The sequence below is a fragment of the Oculina patagonica genome, chromosome 13 (genome assembly GCF_052425735.1).
Source record: "Oculina patagonica isolate OP01 chromosome 13, crgOcupat, whole genome shotgun sequence".
In the NCBI taxonomy this organism is placed as follows: domain Eukaryota; kingdom Metazoa; phylum Cnidaria; class Anthozoa; order Scleractinia; family Oculinidae; genus Oculina; species Oculina patagonica.
In genome coordinates, this window is record NC_135770.1 from 22,342,551 (window position 1) to 22,364,000 (window position 21,450).

General features: G+C 36.7%; 1 protein-coding gene and 1 long non-coding RNA gene across 2 annotated transcripts; both read right to left on the reverse strand.

Moving 5' to 3' along the window:
* Window positions 1–2,300: 2,300 nt before the first annotated feature.
* On the reverse strand, window positions 2,301–21,444 carry LOC144636359 (meiosis 1 arrest protein-like). The gene is made up of 13 exons (XM_078495549.1): window positions 21,438–21,444; window positions 20,449–20,557; window positions 19,980–20,047; window positions 19,230–19,343; window positions 18,694–18,760; window positions 17,897–17,974; window positions 17,569–17,676; window positions 17,014–17,114; window positions 4,682–4,813; window positions 3,498–3,599; window positions 3,159–3,386; window positions 2,955–3,080; window positions 2,301–2,613 (listed from the first exon to the last, which is right to left on the reverse strand). The coding sequence occupies exons 4-13, from the start codon at window positions 19,341–19,343 to the stop codon at window positions 2,353–2,355; spliced, it is 1,317 nt and encodes a 438-aa protein (XP_078351675.1). The 5' UTR covers window positions 19,980–20,047; window positions 20,449–20,557; window positions 21,438–21,444; the 3' UTR covers window positions 2,301–2,352.
* On the reverse strand, window positions 11,849–16,555 carry LOC144636619 (uncharacterized). The gene is made up of 3 exons (XR_013567572.1): window positions 15,676–16,555; window positions 14,823–14,941; window positions 11,849–12,941 (listed from the first exon to the last, which is right to left on the reverse strand). It is a non-coding gene; the product is annotated as an uncharacterized LOC144636619 (long non-coding RNA).
* Window positions 21,445–21,450: the final 6 nt, after the last annotated feature.

Sequence of the window (21,450 nt, forward strand, 5' to 3'; positions counted from 1 at the left end):
ATTTCCAGGGATTCTTTGCAGACGCGTTAACTCTGAATGGGAAATGCCGAAACCTTGTAGAGCTATACGGTAAAGCGAATCTAGGACGTAGAAAACGAAAGATATCAGAAAAAGTTTTCGTTTCAATCCCAATATTTGATGTGACCGGAAGAAAAACAGAGTATTAACGGAAAACCATGCATAAATGGGCATACAGAATATGGCTTCAGAAATGGTTTTAGACCATTGAACCTTGATTGGGATCGATTGTTTTGGACGAGCCTGACACATAAGCCAGGCTTGGTAATTGAGGTAGTAAACAAGAATAGCAAGCATGCCGATGATGGCCGCACTTAAAACGGAAATTAGAAACCCAAAGCAGAGCGAGTTCCAAACTGTACGAGTGAACGATGGTCTGAGTTTTTTCCAAGCCATTGCCCTATCATGTATGACTTGTTCTGTATCCTCGCTGTTCTCGATCGTCTGGATCGAGCAGGCATTTATAAACCTTGCCTGACCAAGATTAGTAGGAGCTAAGAACTCAGTGCTTGAAACTTCTCTTTCGCTGTATTCTTGGCAAATAAGCTCATCAACAGGTTGGCAGTACCACTCCATGCCCGCGCTTTGTAGAAGATTGTAACTTAACGATTCTGGATTAATCTCAGCTTCGTTAGGATTAACGTGTTCCGCGACACCGCGCGTGAAGCTGAAAATGAGGCCACCACACACTTCAACAAGAGTACTGCCAACCATTCTCGATTAAGTCTTTAAAAATACTGTCCACATTGAGTGCTTTTAAGCAAGTGAAGGTGTGCCTTCTGCACGAGCAACCTGCAGCACTGCACTGTATAGTTTTAATAACGCAAACTTGAACAAAAAGTGATTTCATGGCTTAAATTAAGTTTAAAAAAAATGATCATATGACGGGCGGTTCTGATTGGTTGTACCGGCTGTTGTTTTGTGTCAGGAAAGGTAAATAAGAAATTGAAAGCTCTTTTCGTGGTTTATGACCTGAATCTTGCGAGAGCTTAATCTACGGCTCATGCCTCCACCGATGTTTCGAGATCTCCTAAACTTTCCAATGTCTCCACTGCCCGGAAACAAGGAAATAATGGTAAAATACACTGTTGAGTAATTTCCTTCGTTTCTTCAGCCAATCAGCTTGTGTTTTATCTATGTTTCATGGTATTTTATATAAATAGCATCGAGGCACTTGAAATGTTTTAAAATGTGTTAGAAGATGTCGCTTTTCATAGCAAGAATTTTGAATTTTTGCATATTAAAGCTTTACATTTTCTGTTTCGCAACCTGTCAAATGCTTTTCGAGTTATATTTCGGAGTACTTTTTAGTCCATTTTCACACATATCGGTAAGCTTTTAAGAAAGAACCTACGACCCATGTTTCTACAGCCATTTCGACTTACTCCCAATTTTTCGGGTGTCGGGTGTTTCCACAACAGTGTATGGAAACAAGGAAAGAGTTTTGTATTACGGATTTATGAAATAAACGTGTGAAATAATTTTCGGTTTCATATACCTTCAACCAAGCAGCGCATGATTTAATCTCCAGCCATTTGAAACAAAAAAAAAACGAGAAAGGGAATTGAACTTGATAACAAGTAGTGAATAATATAGTGACACGAGGTTCGACAAAGTTTGGATCAGTATACTAGATTAGCATAAGTTTCAATTTGAAATTGTAAAGTTCTCAGTTGAAAATTAACAACTTCCCGTTCGAAACCTGTCAGTTAATACTTCGGGTAGTTAAGTATGCTGAAAAGCATGTGTAAGTGTTTATATAAACTTAAAATGATATTTCAGTTTTAAAGACAAAAGCTCTCTCATTTTCGATAATCGATGTTATTTGGAGAATTGTTCTTTAAATTTGATCGTATTCACAAGCTTACGAATGCTGGCTCGGGATATTCTGAGGGACGTTTTGTAAATATCGCGCTTCGAGACGGTTCCTGACATGACGTCACTCGTCACCAATCCTCAATTACTCGGTCAACTTCCTTGGGCGTGACGGAAGCAGGAACTTTAAAGCTCGATGTTAAAGCGAAAAAAATGCGGAATCCAAACATTTCTTCTAGAATACCTGTTTATGCGTTATAGAGATACAATAACTACAAAAAACCTGTAGGCTGTATAGACACTTTAAATTACTTATGCTACACGTTCTATATTCCAAACTAGTCAGTGATTTATATTTCTTGATCAGTACGTACAGATGTGGAAACCAAGCAACATCATTCACATCACATTTAATTTTATTTTAATTTTGAATGCGGTCGCTCTACTATTTTTCAAGAAAAGATGCACTTCTAGACCTTTGCATTCGGCTCTCGAGAGTCGTGAGATGGAGAATTAGTGTTATAAGTTGTCTGGAAATGACGGTGGACTGCTGTTATACAGATTTGCCGCAGAATTCGATTTGAAGCGTTTAGACATAGAAAGGACGGTACCAGCTGATCTAAACTCGTTTGTTTGTGGAGCTTGGGAAGCGGATTCTTTAGGAGCTGTAAAAACCACTCTTCGCACTTGAGCCCGCGGTGCTGCCTTCTTTGTTTGTTGACTGGTACTGGTGGTACCAGTTTGACTGCTGCTTGTTGTTTTCTTGGCAGCCTGGGATTTCTAACAAATGTTAAAGTAAAGCAATTAAACAAGTGCCATACGACACCATTAAAATAACAGCATGGTTTAAGTTTAACCCGCAAATAATCCGTCTTTTGATAGGGAAAAAATGAGGGAAAGAAGAAGTCCGTTAAGTTACTGTAGGCCAATATTGATTTGGCATAAACAAACGGTCGTCATCCGACGAATCAGCAAGGATTTCGTCCGTGCCTGGATTTAACTTTCAGCTGCTGGCAAATTTTGATAAGTATAGAGTCTACGAAATATTCTCTAAACAAGTACAATAGTGTAAATGACTCTTCTCCTCTCGGTGGCATTACACTTTGCCGAGCATTACCAACCTGAGGTGCCTGAAATCGCCTTTTCAGTGGTTTTGAAGCTGAATTGTTCTTGAGGGATTGAGAGATTAGACACTTGTATAGATCTGAATGAACCAGAAGAGGATTGTATGTATTGGAGAGCTCGATCTGATAAAAAAGGAAACATCAATTCAATGAATTATTTCCAGCGTAAGGGTTGCAGCCTAAAACTAATTTTGGTGTTACCTGGTCAAGGCATGAGGCTACTACTGACAGGGCGCTATCACATGGTCCTTCTTCTGGAGATTGTACATCGCTTGGTAGCATCATCTCACTGACTGCGATAGACTTCAGCAACAGCGAGTTGTCAGAAGGAAGGAGAAGGAAGTGTCCTTGAGGAGAGGCACTCGCAGTCTTCTGACGGCCATGCGATGTCCCACTCTGACCACTGGTCTTCGCCAAAAGGGAAACACCCTTAATCAAGAATGATTGCAATTTTTATTTTAGTCAAAACACCTTTGATAGTTTTCTTTTTTTATCTTTCACCACTATCGCTATGAAAAAAAGGTAAATTTTGCATGTTACCCGTTCCTTCAGTACTGAACACAAAGCATAGAAGTGCTGCTGGTTGCTCTCCAAGTCTTCCCAGTCCAGTTTCCAACACAGTGTGGGCCGAACAATATACGGCTGTTAAGACACAAAATATGGTAAATACACTATTGAAATTAACTCTTTTGTTCTTATTGCCTAATAATACTCGCATACCCAGTTGATCACCTTAAAGCAAGTTTTTGTGTGTTATCTTTGCAATGGGTTGGTAAAGCCATTAATTCCTTCGTTGGGTAACGCAGTTTTTTTTAATTTTCGCTTTCAAAATAGACTCTTGAAATATATAATATTTAATAATTTGAGCAAGCAAAAGACACTTTATATGGGGATTTAGTTTCCCCCAATTATTCTCCAGTCATGCTCTTTTCGTCTTTTTCTGTAATTAATTTACTTGTATAAGCATGACAAAGTACTATTAAACTTAATTCCACGTACTCCGTCGTGTTATGTAGTAGACGATTGAACAAGTTGTGTTCTGAAATATCAATGACCTCTTTTGGCCTGATAAAAATGGACCGTGCATTTTTAAAAAGGTTTTCTTCCGGGCCAACACTTGAACTTTACTTTAGTTAACCACTCGGCCTGCAGTGTGGACAGTCTAAGTCGTTACCAGGTTACCTTACTTCTAAATTTGTCAACTATGATAATATTTTTCAGAAGAAATAATCAAATGAATTGCCTTAAAAAAATCACTCACCATCCCAAAGAGCTGAACGGAGCAGTTTGTAAGGTGTCCACAAATGAAAAAAAATAGTACAAGAATAACATGACTTAGAGGTTTTTAAAAAGAAAGAGTGGCACGGGGTTCAAGTCAACGGGGGAAAAATTAAAAGTAAAAAATCCTGCTTCTGTGTTCTCAAATGTGTCTTTCCCCTAAATTTCTCTTTATTTGAAATGTTATTAAATGAGTGTAGCTAATCTTAAACTAATAAAAGTAAGAATCTTCTAAAAATGCAACGAAATAATCCAAAAATGAAGGGCATACGACAAATGTCCAATATCTCCCGAAAACAGTGTACGTTTGGTTGACTGCTACGTCTCAGACGCATTTAGCTTTAACACAAGTTATTCACTATTAAAGAAACCTTCAAATAAATGCGTATTTATTATTCGGGAAATAACTTCAAAAGGCATGATCAATGTATAATAAATGCACTTACTACTGACTCGCAGACAGCCTCTGTGTTGACGAGCTTTACAGCAGTCAGGTTGTATACTGGATAGGTCAGAACATTGGGCTTTGTGATTGCTACTCCTTTGCTTGTGAGATTGGATGATTCTGAGCATACAGTCTAAATAAGATATCAGTAACACAAAATCCTGTGCACAATTCCTTAATCTTACTATATCCTTATTTCAAGACTCGAAGAAGCCTGATGGCTACTCACTGCCGGAACCGCTTGTCGTCGCCGGTTTTCAGTAGCACCGCGTTATGCGCTTGGTGTATTAACCCTTTTACGCTTTTTCTTCTAGTTATCGATTGCCGGCGAACGATGACTTGACATACGCGCTATGAAAAAATAATGAAATTTTTTAAGTTGATCAGGTATTCTTAAGCATGAGAATATATTGCTCTTTCAAAAGAACTATAATATGGAAGAGTCCATTTAAAAATAACTGATTGTGTTCAAACCAACTTTGTGATCTTGCATAATATATAGATTTAGGCAAGCCTAAAAGCGGAGCTCCCCAATTAATTATTTTGCACTTTATTGAACTCTGAATTCTGGCCATTGTAAAATTTTAAGGCTGAGAATTTTATATTAGTTTTATTTTTTTAATAAATAATAATTAATATTTTTTCCTATTTCTTTTTTTATACCGTGTCCGGGGTGGGGGGGGGGGGGTTTCCCTAAAATTTACTATGGTGGTGTGCCGCTGAGTTGCTGAGACTCTGGACCTGTTCCAGAGACAAAAGGTTCAATTTGCGACCCTGTTCCACACAAACACTGCAAAGTAAGTACCCTGTTCCAGCAATATCCACAATGGAAATATATGAAGATAGATATAAAAACACTAGCGTACATCACAAAGCTCTCACTTGACTTCATCTGTGGCTTGGAGATAAAGCGGGTACCGTGTACAGCAACACCAAATAAGAGAACAAACAAAATCAATCAAAATGTTATAATTCCACCGAAAGCATTATCATTAAGAAGTCTGGATGGGAAATTATGTTGCAAAACGGGCAATTATGTTACCTTCATGTAGAAAAAGGAGGGAGGCATATCACATGGCAAATTAGGCATTTATGTTGTTGCTTTACCAGCTTTAAAAGAAAGAAAAAATCACTTAAAATTTAGAGTATAAAGGAAATAACAAACATCTACATTTATAATAAGGTTGATTTTAATTTTTTTTGCACATTCGTTTACACTAAGTACCATATTTGGAAAATTTCGAGAAACATTTGACCAATCAAAATTACTCTATTCGGGATTAAATTCAAAGCGCGCGCTAGCTCGCGCTCGATGGCGCAATCTTGTTTTTGAACAAGCTTGGTTGAATAAAGTTAAATTTGGTTAAATTCTCCTGTTTCATCTTCTTGAAGTAGTCCTGGAGAACTTCGCTTCGATACACTTAATGTATTTCTTTAGTTTCTGTAAGAAATTTACGGTTTTTAGGTCGAAATTCAAGCAACATACCGCAAAACCAAAAATTATGTTGCGTGTGTCATTACGTGTAAAAACATTCGTGTACAAATTCCTCATGTTTCCAAATATGGTACTTAGCAAAATGAATATTCAAACGCTGTGCGCGCGCGTTACACGTTTCAACCCTTATGGGTTTCTGGTTATAGCTAATGGTTTACAGCATATTGCCCAAACCAAGCTAACTTCAAGCAAACCGGAGTGAAAGCCACAAGCAAACTAGAGTGAAAGCTAACCGCAAGCAAACCAGATGAATAAAGCTAACTGCGAGCAAACAGGGGTGAACCTAACTCCGGAAACAAAGAAGTGACATTCTTTTTTTTTTTTTTTTGTTTTTTTTTTTTGTTTGCAAAAACATTTATCGAACAGTTCAAAAAATAAATTACATTTAGTTACTATTTACAACCACGAATAAACAAAAGGACAGCTTAGATTACATTGACTTGTAAGTTACAGACTAAAATAAAGAAAAGGAAAAAAAAATTCAATACAAGAATGCAAAAGTCAAATAAGGGCTTCTATCCGGTAAGATTTTTTTTTTTTTTTTTTTTTTGATAACATGGTTTGCCGGACAAATTGTAATACAAGTTTGTTTTTTACTTAGTTACATTTGTAGGAAATGGTTAGCTTACGTTTTATTTAAAGAGTGATTTGTGATTTGCACGTACTCTTTTCAATAGATAGTTTACTTTTGAGGAAAGCAAGGAAGGCTTCGAAATAGTACTGTTCTTGTTCTCTTGAAGCAGAGTAGATGTAATACTTGGCGATTATCAGGCAGAGGTTTAAACCAAGTTGTTGGCCAAAGTTGTTTGTGAAGCCGTATATTATGGTTTTGTCGTTCAAGTCAATAAAATCGTCGTTTTTAACATTCCACCAGTGGGAAAAGGTTTGCCAGAAAGATTGCACGTCCGGGCAAGAAACAAAAAGATGTTGTAAGGTTTGTTTTTGCTCGCAGACATGACATTTGTCATGTTGAATGATCTTATCTCTGAAAAGGGTTGCATTAGTTGGCAAGATATGATGTATAATTTTGAATTGGAATATAGCGAGCCTAATATCCTTGGTCACTTTAAAAGGAATGCTGTAGATAGTTTTAATAGTTTTCTTATCAAAGTTTGCTTGCCACATTCTTTTTTTTTTTTTTTTTTATTTTTTTTTTATTTTATTTTTTTTTTTTTATTGATAATCAACACTTTACAAAATTAGAAGATAAGATTTAACCTATACTTATGTGCAATAGATTTTTACTTTACAATTTAGTTTCTCAAGGTTTTTTTTTTTTTTTTTACACCGTATACTAAAACATACAAAATTATAAGTACAACAGGAGTAATTACTTTACCTTACCTAACTTATTACTTAACTTTACTTATTCTAGACGTTTTCCTCAAATGCTTTCCATTTTTTGTTGAACACGTTAATCTGATTTGTCTTAAAAGCGATATATTTTTCAGTTTCGTATTTGATTTCTAAAATTTGTTTGAAGTGATCAAAGTTGGGTTTAATTCCTTTTCGTTTACAGGTCCAAAGATACGTTTTTCCTAAAATTATTATATAGTTTACCAAGTCCATTCCCTCCTTCAGAATTCCAATAATAACATCACGTAACAAGAGACATCCGCAACTACCAAGCCTATTCAAAATATTAACGGTCACCGTATTCCAAAAAGACTTTGAAAAAGTGCATTCAAACAAAAAGTGATTGATAGTTTCTCGACTCACTTGACAAAAAGTACAGTTAGGATTTGTTACGTAGCCTATTTTAAACAGGCGGTCATTTGAAAAGAGAATAGAATTTAACACCTTGTATTGAAAGGAGCGTACATAAGGTTCGCTTGCTACCCTCAAAGGTAGAAGGTATGCCCATGAAATTTGATCTTCTCTCAAATCAAATTCTAGACCGAGTTTATCCCATTTGCTAGGTTTTTCATATTTGAGTTTTATTAAGTGACAATAGTAATTTCGACATTTATAATTTTCTATATCAATAACTTCCTTAGAGCTAGGCACATTGCCACGTAGGTTCAGTGGGACAGATTGTCTTAGACCAGTCCAAACTAAAAAATTTGTATTTGATAAACCTTGTATTTTCATGGTACTGAAAGACTCAGTGTTTGTCTTATCAAAAAGCAGGTCCTTTGTAAAAACAACACCATTATTAAAGTAATGCCTATAAAAAATAGTCCTGCCCTCAATCAAAATTTCTTTATTATTCCATAAAATATATTTGTAACCTCTGTCAGGGTCTGCGCTTTCTCTTAATTCAGACCACCATGATAAAAGTTCAAGGTAAAAGGTTGATGAAATATTTAATTTATTTACATCATAATTGCATTGAAAGAAAAATAATCCTCCTTGGTTCCTCAAAAGATAATTGAGGTAAAGTTTCCAAAAGCCAGAGCACTCTACATCCATAATTCGTTTCAGCCAGCTTAATCTTAGTGCTTTTATCATGTTTTCATAGTCGATCATTTTAAGACCACCTAAGGTATAAGGTGCGTACGTTGAGCGTCGGGTAACTTTATCCTTCCCATTCCACAGGAAGTTAAAAACCAAGGAGTTAAATTCTTTTACTACAGGTGACGGAGTGCTTAAAAAAGAGCTTGGAAAGATCATTTTTGGGAGAAGGATTGCTTTAATTATGTTGACTTTGCCATGAATGGAAAGGTTTCTTGACTTCCAAAGATTTATTAACTTTGCAATTTTCTTCAATCTTTGTTTAAAATTTTTTTCAACAAGTAGCTTGACGTCATATGTAATGAAGATACCCAAAAATTTGACACAATTTTTCCACCTAAATCCAAGTGGTTCCTCTTCACAGTCCTGAAGAGATCCAATCCACATGGTTTCAGTTTTCATGACGTTTAATTTTAATCCTGAAATTTTCTCGAAGTAATCAAGTAATTTAAGCAAAGCCTGAGCAGAGTTCAAATCAGCTAAAATAGTAGTTGTATCGTCAGCAAACTGTAACAATTTAGTTTCCGTGCCATCTAACTTTATCCCTTTGATGTTTTTATCATTTCTAACAGCAATAGCCAATATTTCAACAGCTATTACGAAAAGATATGGAGAAAGAGGGTCACCCTGTCGCACCCCACGTTCAATATCAAAATAGTGGGAACATAATCCATTGTTTATTGTGCAACTTTTGACATTTTTGTAAAAGGTGTTAACCCATCTTTTGAAATCAGGTCCAAAGTTAAATAGATCCAAACACTTATTAAGAAAATCCCATTCTAAGCTATCGAAAGCTTTTTCAAAGTCAATGAATAACAGTAGACCTGGCAAATTTTTAGTTCGCGTGAAGCTCATTATATCAAGAATTGAACGTATGTTTTCCCCAATATTTCTACCTGGAATATATCCTGTTTGATTTGCATGAATTAATACTGGTAAAAGACGTTTCATTCTTTCGGCAATAACTTTCGAAGCTATTTTCGCGTCAACGTTTAAAAGTGAGATTGGCCTCCAGTTTTTAAGCTCGCAGCGATCCTGATCCTTTTTTTCAATAAGCGTAATCACGGCCTGCTTTTGGGATGAACTCATTTCCCCCTTTTCAAATGACTCGTTAAAACATTCCACTAGAAGTTTCCCAACTGAAGGCCAAAACGTTTTGTAAAATTCTACTGGTAATCCATCATTGCCTGGAACCTTATTTAAAGGGAATGAATTTAAAACTTCAGTGCATTCTTCTAGGCTAATTACTCCTTCACCACTTTGTCTGAGTTCTTGAGAGAGAGTCGGTATTGGCAGGTCTTCATACCTGAAATATGGTTCGTTTTGTGGACAGCAGTTATGCTTAGATTTGTAAAGGTTCTCATAAAATGTCTTTTCAGCTTCCAAAATTTCATAAGGGTTGGTAGTGATCACGCCGCTCATGCGAAGTTTCCGAATATGCTTTTTTATATGATTACGTTTCTCTAAATTAAGAAAATATTTGGAGTTTTTTTCTCCGTGTTCATGCCAGCGTGCCCGGGATCTCACAATTATACCCTCAACCTTTTTTTTCATAAAGTTTTTCAATTCGTTCTTGTACCGCATTTAAAGCTGCTGAATTTTGTTGGGACGGATTGTCTTTAAAAATTTTATACGCATCTTGAAATTGCTTGTTTAACATCTGTTCTTCAGCTTTTTTTTCCTTACATTTGTTCATTGAGTATTTTCTCGAATATTTTTTAATATTATATTTTACCCAGTCCCATACTGATCGCGGGTCTTTGAGATCCTTCTTCCCTTCTTGTACCCAAGTAGGTATTAAAGAGTTTATTCTTTCAACGTAAACCTCATCGCTTAGTAGGGAACAATTGAGTTTCCAAATGCCGGGACCCTTAGCTTTATCATTGACGTCTTGAAATTCTATTTTTATTGCGGAATGATCAGTTTTGATAGAGGGTATTATATCCACAGTATTAACGTTATCTGCCAAAGAACTTGAAATTAACCAATAATCTAATCTAGAAAAAATCTGAGGTTCTGACTGACTCCACGTATAACTACGCGTGGTAGGGTTTTTGACACGCCAAATGTCATGCAAATCCAGTTCCGATTGTAGCTCTTCTATTGTATTAATTACCGATTGTCTTGGAAAAAGGTTTCCACCTCTTTTGTCGACAGTTGGGTTTAACGGACAATTGAAGTCTCCACCCATAATGATATTTTCAATGGTGTCGAAGTCATTTTCCTCGATAGTTTGCAACAGCGAAAGGTAAAAAGCTACTAATTCATTATCTCGATTTGGGCCATATATGTTAACCAAAAGAGCTTGTTCTCCCTTGAGTAATACTTTGAGTATAAGAAATCTGCCGTGTGCATCGGCTACCTTTTGTTCTACTATGCAATCAAAGTTGTTTCGGATTAAGATTGCAACCCCTCGGGCATTGCTAGCCCCATGAGAGTAATAGAATGGAGCGCCCCATTCTCTCTTCCATTGAGATTCAATTTTCTCAGTCGAGTGAGTTTCCTGTAGAAAAATAACATCCGCTTTTTGTTTTCTGCACCAAGTGAAAATTGTTCTTCGTTTTCGATAGTTGCTGATGCCTCGAATGTTCAGTGAAATAAGCCTACCCGAAACCATTTGAGCAAGTAAAAGTAATATAGTAAATGAAATCGGAGGGAATGGATCTTAATATAAATAAATAACTACAACCTGCTAAAATGTAAACTGTATATCTTAAGTCAATGGTGTCAAATTTTATAGTATTTGAGGTAAACAAGTAATACGGTGTATATACGCTTAAAAATAAAGCGACGAAAAAGAAACTAAATAACGACAATTGCCCACTCTGAAAATTCGCGGTTGTGCAGCAATGCACAAGCATTCCGACAGCGAGTGAAAAACAGAAGCGCGATGATTATTGCGCTGATCTTAGTTGCGCTCCGACCGCTTTCAGGAACAAACATAAAGAATATAAATGATCTATTTTACCTAATGCATTCTGTCAAATAGTAGAAACCATACCGTCAATCAATAACTTTCCTTTGGTGAACCGAACTTTTTTTCCTGCCTCAAAAGCTTCTTTCATTTTAGGCAGCGCCTTTTTTCTCAGTTCAAAGTCACCAGGTGTGTTGCTTGCCACATTCTTTGTTCTGCTGTGGGAGGTATGAATTTCAGCCCGAAGTGACATTCTGTCATTCCTCCGAACAGGGTCACCCCATTCCCAACCCCCCCCCCCCCCAAAAAAAAAAAAAAAAAAAAAAAAAAAGAACCTGAAGAAGATAGCACCTTATTCACTTTTACATGTCTTTTGACTCCCCTTCTCTTAAGGGGTTTTACTTCACTTACAGAAAAAAAGCAAAAATTCTGGGAAGCTAGAATATTGTTTGTGAGTCTCAAACTCAGTTTTGTTATTTGATTACCCAGAAAAAAAATAGAATCATGTCTGCTTGTGTATAAAACTATGCAAGAAAAAATATAACATCAATTCTTTGACTACTCTTTTAAAAATTTGTTTGTATTATTGTCCACATTTTTATGGAGTCATGTTGCCCATTTGTCATGGAGTTCACAAAGTAAGCAAGTGAGTCACAATTTGGTTGCTACATGGTACCTTATGGATACTGCAAATTTTATCTGGCTTTACAATATTTCACTTATTTTAAAAATATAGCTGTTCTTATAAATTGTACACAGCATACAATACATAAGAATGAAATTGGTAATGCCTATACTTTAGAATTACATTACAGTACCACCAGTTTCAGCATAACTAATCCAAATTCAAATAATTACATTGCTTTGTAACTCCACTACCTCCCCCAAAGTCAACCAAAGATCTTATCATATAATTAGACAACTACATGTAAGTCCTGTGTAGTTGAGGGCTCAAAACATTTGGACACTTGCAGGTCATGTTAACTGGCCAAACAGATTTTAGCTTGGTCACATGTGGTTTCTTACCAGTCAAAACATTGAAAATAGCAATTTTAAACTACCGCCATTTCTGCTGTTACTGTTTTCACTGCATATTTTTGAAAAGATCACTTCATAATGCCCTTGTTACATCTAACAAGATGTGAAAGTGACAGGTCAATCAAGAAGTCGTTTTTTTTAAAGTATACTGTAAATAGGATAACATTTAAAATCTAAATTTTGCTTATTTGCAGCTTTTCTTGATTTTAATTTCATGTAATTTACTAGTCTCTTAAAAATAGCATCATGACGACACCCAAACATCGAGCTGGATTTAATCTTTCCTGTTTTCTATTTATGTCCTTGTCCTTGTCTGTTTTTGTGTCTGTGGCACTGCAAACTCTGCAACTCATGTTCACCCTGAAAAAAGTCAAATGCCACAGATTAAATTAAAATTGATTAATTGGCATCAATATCAATAATTTATAAAACAAAACACTTAATTCGAGCTTGTTTAACTGAAGCCAAACCACTGGATGCAAAAGGATCCATTTAGATATTTAACAGAGATTACAGACTATTTTTTTACTGATAACTGCAAAGTCAACTAAATACTTTAATTTGTTTTGGAGCTATTGTTTTCCTGCTCCATGTTGTTTTGAGGCTCTTTGATGCCTTGTTTCACTGGTTCATACACTGAGGATGAGCTGGCCATGGATTTCTGCCATAACCACACATTGGAATTTGTGAGGGGAGGTGACATTCAAACCATTTAACCTTCCACAGTGAGGCTAGGGTATAGATATTTTCTGGTACAAGATCTAAGCATTTCATGAAAACATACTTTTAGTGAAATATTAATTATTTAAATTGTCTACTAATACATTGTAGTTGTTTTGAATGTCATTGAGGAGTCAGAGACAAACTAACTCCCGAGTTAGGATTTCGAGTTGGATTTTTGAGTTGGATTTTCGAGTTAGGATTTCGAGTTGGATTTTCGAGTTAGGATTTCGAGTTCGATTTTCAAGTTAGGATTTCGAGTTGGATTTTTTTTTGACAAAGCAAAACCCATAACAATTATTGAAAGCTAACCATAAACAGGCTAACTGGAGTGCATAGTAGGCTAACCGAAGTAAATAGTAGGCTAACAGGAGTGTGTAGTAGGCTAATTGGAGTGCATAGTAAGCTAACTGGCGTGTATAGTAGGCTGACCGGAGTGCTTAGTCGGTAAGCAACGTGAAACCCCAACTCGAAATCCTAACTCGAAATCTAACTCGAAATCCAACTCGAAATCCAACTCGAAAATCCAACTCGAAATCCATCTCGAAATCCTAACTCGAAATCCAACTCGAAATCCAACTCGAAAATCGAACTCGTAAATCCAACTCAAAATCCTAACTCGAAATCCAACTCGAAATCCTAACTCGGTGAATAGGCAACCTCCATTGAGGAGTTGAATAATGAATGCAAATATTTAACAAAGTACGAAGATCAGCAGCAACCAAATGCAGATTAAAGCAGCTGGGTAAAAAAAGAACGAAACTGAATAAAAACATATTTAAATTATAACTACCAGTAGTAATACGTGACTCGCAGGGCCTCGCGAAGCTCTCGGTTTGGGAGGGGGGGGTGTTATAAATAAGGAGTGGAGAATTGTAACGGGCATGGCCGCGACACCCTCCAGGGTCTAGTCTGCTTTGAAGATGGCGGCTCTTTCTGGTTCGCTGACTAAGTTCGTAAAGAGGTATAAAGCGTTGGGAAGCACAGGCTATTTTCAAAATCATCGATAAATTATTGGATAGTCGCATTTTGGACATTTATTTGAGGACACTAAAAAAAGAAGAAGAACGAACGGCAGGAGGATTCTAACCCTCCGCCCGCGCGCCCCTGATGGCAATGAAAGGTTTATAGCCTGAATAGGCATTGAGGGAGTATTATGTGGAAATCAGTGTTATTTTAATCCGAAAAGAAAAACAATAAAAATGAAAGGCTCAGAATTGGAACCCACAAAAAAAGTAATAATAAAAAAAAAACCCTAGCTGGATTCCAACCCCCGCCCTCATTCCCGAAGATCTGATTTCAAGTTCGACGCCTCACACCATTAGGCCACCAGCATGCGGCCGTGTGATGTCATTTTCGCCACACACCAAGCTCACAAATATATGTATATTTATATGACCGTAAACTCCACACAAGATTTGATCCCGCCTGAGCCCTTTGAGGGACAAAATTATACACCCCGCTATGCTCTGCCTTCGGTCTCGCTTCGCGAGGAACTAAAAATAATATAAAACTAGATACTGTACCTGATTTACTTTGCTGTTGTCCACTTTGCACAGAGCATTCTACACCAAGTTCAACAAAACTTGACTGTAGGTATTCTTCATTCATTGCGGCTTAATGGCAGAATATAACACTACCTAAAAGAAGGATTGACATAATAATCTATTAAAAACCACCACACTAGCTCTAATTAATGACCCTGTTTATAAAAATAATTTATAAAAAATTCTGTCTTATTTAATGGATCTCATCAAATAAAATAATATTAGCCTCTTTCGTTTATACACTCAGTGAAGTGACCCTTCCTTCCTACAATGGGATATTTAGCATTTCTGCTTGGGGGTTTCTTGTTAACTTATCTGTATAGAAAAAACATTGCCATTGCAAAGATACACATTCAACACTGTCATGATGATAGTCAATGTATTAAAGTGTGCATACACAGCTGCATACAGTGTCTAAAATGGCATGAATTACAAGTAGAGCGAACAATTGTGTTTTATAAAATTACTCAAAATAATTAACTAAGATAGTTTTATGTGGAAATAAACTGAGCTTTTTTTTGTTTCTGCTAAGGTGTGGTAAAAACGTGTCAACGCAAGAAATTCGCAACGTAACGATCTCTTGGCGTATTCGTCCACGACTCTAAAATAGTTCGTTTAAACGAATTCCAACAGCGAGTAAATAAGAATAAATAGATGAATTAAAAAAATAAAACACTAAGTTTAGCTGGGAGTTGCTTATAAACAATTCAACTTAATAAAAGTTCTGTAAACCAGAACCACTAAACCGACGCAAATTCACTCATAAAGCATATAATTACAGATTTTCACAAAAAAACATGGTATTCAGTAAAGTCAAAGTTTGTTACCTAATATTTGAAGTCGGAGAATGCTTGTCAATTCAGCAGGGCAAAGCTTTCAATCATCTCATGAATTAATCGGAGGCGAAGCAGCCGCAGTTTTTCGTATTATTATCCAACCGCGTAGAACATAATTTATGTAAGCTATAAATTATAACTTACTCCAGCACCACTTTGAATTATCTGCGAAGGTCTATTTCAGCCTATTCCATCCGTGCAGCTATTGACACTTCTTTTTTCCTTTCTTCAGTGAATTGCGTTTAGCTCAATTAATTTCCTAGAGCTGGTCAGCCGCCGAAACGGTAGAAACTCGCTCGCTCTCCTCCACCTGTGCCATTTTTTCGGATCTCCCCGTGAGCCCTTATCGTTTGCCATAACTTCCATGATGTGTAAAGCCTTTAGACGGGGTAGACCGAGAAATATTTACGAAGACATTTCTTTTTCCTGCTCGGTTTCTCCTTGTGCTTCGTTCAGCTTACAAACTGACCGGGTTGTTCACTTTGTCCTTCATGTAAATCTAAATGAACTGACCATGGAAAAGTACTTGCGCCCGCGGACCAATAGCAATGCTATCACTTGGTCAGCGGTCAACTTAAAAAAAACACGCGACCTTGACTAGTTCTAAACCTGAGCCCGCGATATGGTCATGTGATACTGGTCAGCGGATACCTTGTTTTGACAGCTGTCAATTAACCATAAAATGGATGTCCAATATACGAAGGAGGCAAAAGATTGACTCCCCTCCCCCCCTCTGCTTGGGTTGCCTTGTGACTCCCCTCCCCCCTCCCCGAGAGTCTGTACGCGCGCGCGGCGGGCGTACGCACCAAATTTTTTCGGCCTCCTGGGTTTACATCAATTCTCTCGTACCCGCATTACCCATGGTGCTCCGCTCCGCGCGCTGGCGCGCGCTGAGGAGCTCCGCTATTAGTGAAAAATGAAGAATAAAAGGTGAAAATCCGCCAACTTTAAAGTTGTCATACTTGCAAACAAGTTTATCTATTTAACTGAAATTTTTGTCAGTCAGTCTGTTTAAGACTGTTATTACATAATTGAGCCCTAAAAAGCTCCTAGCACTTATTCTCATGATTGTTTAACTACAAATAATTAACTTTCATAGGTTAAATATTACCAAAAATGTACATTTATGACGTCATAACTCCATAGGGGTTCACCTGTCAATCAAAATCTCATCAACAGTGTCAAGCACATTCTGTGCTTTTAAAAACCGTATATAGTTTACCATGCTTTCAACTGTTTGTTATGCTCCTAATACCAGTGACACAAACCTTCTTAGAAAAGCCCACAACTAAAAAAGCGTAAAAGGGTTGAGAACAGACATGTACTTACAAAGCTAGATTGGTAAGGAAGATGCAAAGGGTCCAGTAAACGTTCGTGGAGGTCACACTTTAGAGTGAGACCAGTTTCGATGTGGTCTTGGCTGTGATCGCCTAACAAGTTGATAAAAAAATAATGCTAGAGCACATACAACTCACATACAGTGTTTGAACATTTCATGCCAATATACAAGAGCAACAGTTTATTTTGACTTTACATATTGCACTTTTACTGGATCCGGGGGTGTCGGGTCGTTTACGTTTTAAGGGTCCTTGTTTAAAACAAACATCACGTAAACAAACAAACAGCAACAACAACAAGAACAAAAACACTCGTGTAACTTGTTCTAGCCAATAAGCAGAGCGAAACTAAAACCAGTCTAGATTTTTGTCACAAGACTTTGCCCGCGTATGAGACCAGTTAGGAGGTTTGGCTTTGATTATATTTTAATATAGTGTGTTGCACAATTGGCTAGAGGCGGCTGCTTTGGTTTTGATTTTATGACAGCTACTGAAATTCACCACAGACATTGATAATTCCTATTAGTTTCTTTATTATACCACTTACCTTCACTATCCTGGGTAAACGCACTGGGTAAAGTTATCCGTAAGTGTTCCTGATCTGTGCCGCCGTCAAGTAGCCAAGTCTTGAAAAAGTTTTGAAAACTAAGAATATCTGCAAGATGGATAATAATGACCTCGAGACTGAACCTGCCTGTGTGACTAAGTACGACAGATCTGCATGGCCTTGTGATCAGGCTGAGGTAATATTGAAAATACTCAACTTCGTAGAAAAGGGAACAGTGAGGATTGAATGCAGTCAATGAAATAAAAAAATCTTATGGTGTAATTGAATTTTAATATCAGAATATTTAATTTTTAACTTCTTTTGTTACCTTTTCCCAGTGAAACGGCGTCTACTAGACCGCCTTCCATCAGCTCATCCTCGTCAGTCCCCGGTGAACTCTCATCTTCTTCAAAAATAAGCAACACAGTAATAATGACAATTATTTTTCACGGCTATTTGAAATACTTTATTAAAGTGTCTGAAGTATTTAGCTTAAAAAAACTAATTGTGGACACTATTTACATTATTATATATCTAAGCTATTTAAAGTTAAAATATTTACACTTAAATTCTAAGAAGAAGAAAAACTGAAGAATCGTACTACATACATTAATAAATACTACATACATTAATAAATCAATAAATCAATAAATTACAATAGAATATATATTCGTTTTCTCAATGACGAACGGTTAAGTCTGGTTTTCACTAGTGACACAAGCACAATCGCAAGCGCAAGCACAAGCAAGCAAGCACCGTGAAAACAGCTTCAACGCAAGCAAGTGCATTGTATTTTGATGCTTCAGCTTGTGTTTGCCACAAGCACAAGCACAAGGGTCAAAATTTGCCCTTTTTGCGTGATTCCGCTTGTGCTTGCGTCGCTAGTGAAAACCAGGCTTAAACGATGTTATATCATTCTGGAAACAAGGACGAGTTTTCTTTTTCCAGTAGTAATTATATATAATTTACACACATACATACCCACATACATACTTTTTAGAGCTCTCGGCTAATCATTTAAACTCAACTAAACGAGACAAATGCATGGAGAAGCACCAGGGAAATAATTCTCTTTACGCAGCGGATTTCTCAATAATTTATTTTGTAATGTTCCCTTTATCTCACCGGAGCGGTTGTCGTCATCTTTTCTGTTCACTTCTTCAGAACTTTGCACACTGACAACCTGGATTTTCTGAAGTTGACAAGTAATGAGTAAAACACACGTGCTGAATGCTAAGTTTTATTATGTAAGTTTGCTAGTAATTGCGTTCTTACCATATCGTAACTATAAAAGTAAAAACAGTTAGTCACAAAATGAATCGAATACCTGTAAAATTTACATTATGTCATTTTTTGTTACTTCAAGCGGCTAGAGAAAATGAGGCTAGCTGTTATAATCGTTAATTGAACGTTGAAATCAATCAGATATAAGACTAAAGTTTTATTTGAATAATTTGGGTTACTGATGCTTTCTTATCTCGATTAAACAAGGGCGAATAAACGTCGGGTCACTGGCTAGTGAGGCCAGGCCGTCTTAATAAACGCTCCCAGATTACATCGAGAAAATAAAGTATCGAAAAGTAATTGTTGCTGATGTTTACCAAATGAAGCTACATGTTGTCAATCAATCAAAAGAAAATAATATTAAATTTCTATCAAACCTTCAGGTTTTCCAGGTCAATATTCTTGAAAAACTTCTCTATGTGTCTTGAGACAGAGGTGGCTGCTCTGCAGGTAAGAAAGACTATCTCTAGTTGACAACTAGATGTGCTCATCTAGAAAGGAAAAGAAAAACCAATCACGATAATCAGTGGATACAATGAGTGAGGTCAATTTAGCTTGGTTTAAAGTCAAAAAAGGTACGAAACAATGTTGAGTAATGACCGAGGTCTTGTTACTATATGTGGCTACTAAGTGTTAACTGGGTTAAGAACGCGTGTGTAAAACGTTTGAAAAGGCCAATATCAGAATCAGGATGGAAAAAGAAGACGCAACTAGACGATTAAACTAAACGTTTACAGGAGTTTTAGCCCTGATCTCAACTAGCCTACAGAGTCATGATACAGGGAAAGCTCAGAGGAAGACTGAAAAGCTATCATTAACAGCCCAAAGAGCACGATATAAAATTTTCAATCGGCAAGAGAGTTTTCGCCAGAGAGCTTGTTTGGCAGTCAAAGCGACTTAGAAAAACTGACCGTTCTTCATGAATAGACAGTGATCGTACCGTCGTATAGCCCAAACGTCGGCCGTCTTCTCTGATCGCTTCCTCCAGAGAAAGACATTAAGTACATTGTCTGTCCAGAGAGTAAGCAACCAGAGAAGACGGCTAAACGTCATGCGAACATATCACCGCCGATAAATGATTAAAAAGAACCAGCCAATGATAATCATTATTGTGTATTGTTTCTGACCTGCCTCAGACTTTGCGACTGTCGTTTAAACTGTGCTGCTGCTTCTTTAAGCGCTTGTAGAATAACATCTTGGAGGAAAAGAAATTGAACAAGATTTATTAAAATTTATTATTTATTATTCATTTATAATTCTATTTATAATCTCGATCTTGCAGAACAGTTGTCATAAGTAAAAGTTATAGTTTTTATTCCTGACACCAAGATAATTTCTTTTCAAATTTTTGTAGCAATTCCACAAACTCATTTATGGTTAGGTCAGAAAACTCTCCCAGTGTAACCGCTCCATGACTCCACGCTCATTGCGCTCCAACCGAGGACGGACGCCTGAGTACGAAGCAAGTGTGACGGAATAAGTCAGTGGTTTACGTGTTGTGTTTGGTTTTACTGATATAAATCTAATAATCACCACACCCATCATAGGCTGGTCCTGTATCGGCTAAAAAAGTACATAATTATATATTTAATATACCTGATGTACACAGACAAGCCGACTTTTCTTTAAAATAGAATTTGAGTTCCTCAAAGGCAGTGTGGAGCCGCGGAAAGTTTCCTCTGACATGTTGCAAGGTGAACAGGTTCTGAAAAGATTGTAGTCATCGTTATTTCTTGTTATCGCGATTGGAGACATTTATAAACTAACCACAAGTGTTCAAAACTATCGTTGGAAATTTGTTGCTTGAAGGGATGCCATGGAAGGTAGACAACTGAAATCAAGCAATCAAATCAGCAATATCGAGCTGTACGCGAGTTCATTACTTGTTTAATTTTTTGTTTTGTTTTTTAAGAGGAAATCCGCCAGGACTTCGAGTAGTTATTGGACAAAATTATGTACCAAAACTATTTACACCTGATTGCAAGCTTTTGTGTTACTGCTTCAAATATCTTATCGAAAGAAATCTTTTCTAACAACACCACACATCGAAAACACATTTTGAAGTTCCGCTGAATTCCACTGAATCTCTTAAAAGATGTAAGCTTTTTCCCATAGCTTGTGAACTTTAAATATCATTTTCTCAGACTCTGATAAGAAATTGTTGTACCAGAATTATTTCCACCTTATTGCAAACGTTTTTGTTACTGCTTCAAATATCTTATCAAAAGAAATCTTTTCTAACAACACCACACATTGAAAACACATTTTGAAGTTCCGCTGAATTCCACTGAATCGCTTAAGACGAATTTACAAAATGGCTACACGTGAGATTTTGCCAATACCTTGTGAACTTTGAAATTCATTTTCTCAGACTCTAATAAGAAATTGTTGTTGGTGTTATCACGGATAATTACTTACATTTTTACCTTTTATTAAGGGTAGGAAATAGCGCAATAGGATTTAAATTATTCTGGAAATTGATTTTTGTCCAACTTTAATAAATATTACTCCGTCTTAAACACTTAATTTACGATTTGGTGATAATCCGGCTCTGTAGCAGTCAGTATGTGCCTCAACTACAATACCTCTGGATGGCTT

Excerpts from the sequence above, each read along its gene's own strand:
- LOC144636359 (XM_078495549.1), bottom strand. The coding sequence starts at position 19,343 with ATGAGCACATCTAGTTGTCAACTAGAGATAGTCTTTCTTACCTGCAGA. Across the intron at positions 3,600-4,681 it reads AGGCTGTCTGCGAGTCAGTA|CCGTATATTGTTCGGCCCAC; the intron begins GTAAGTGCATTT and ends GTGTCTTAACAG. Across the intron at positions 2,614-2,954 it reads GGCGATTTCAGGCACCTCAG|AAATCCCAGGCTGCCAAGAA; the intron begins GTTGGTAATGCT and ends AACATTTGTTAG.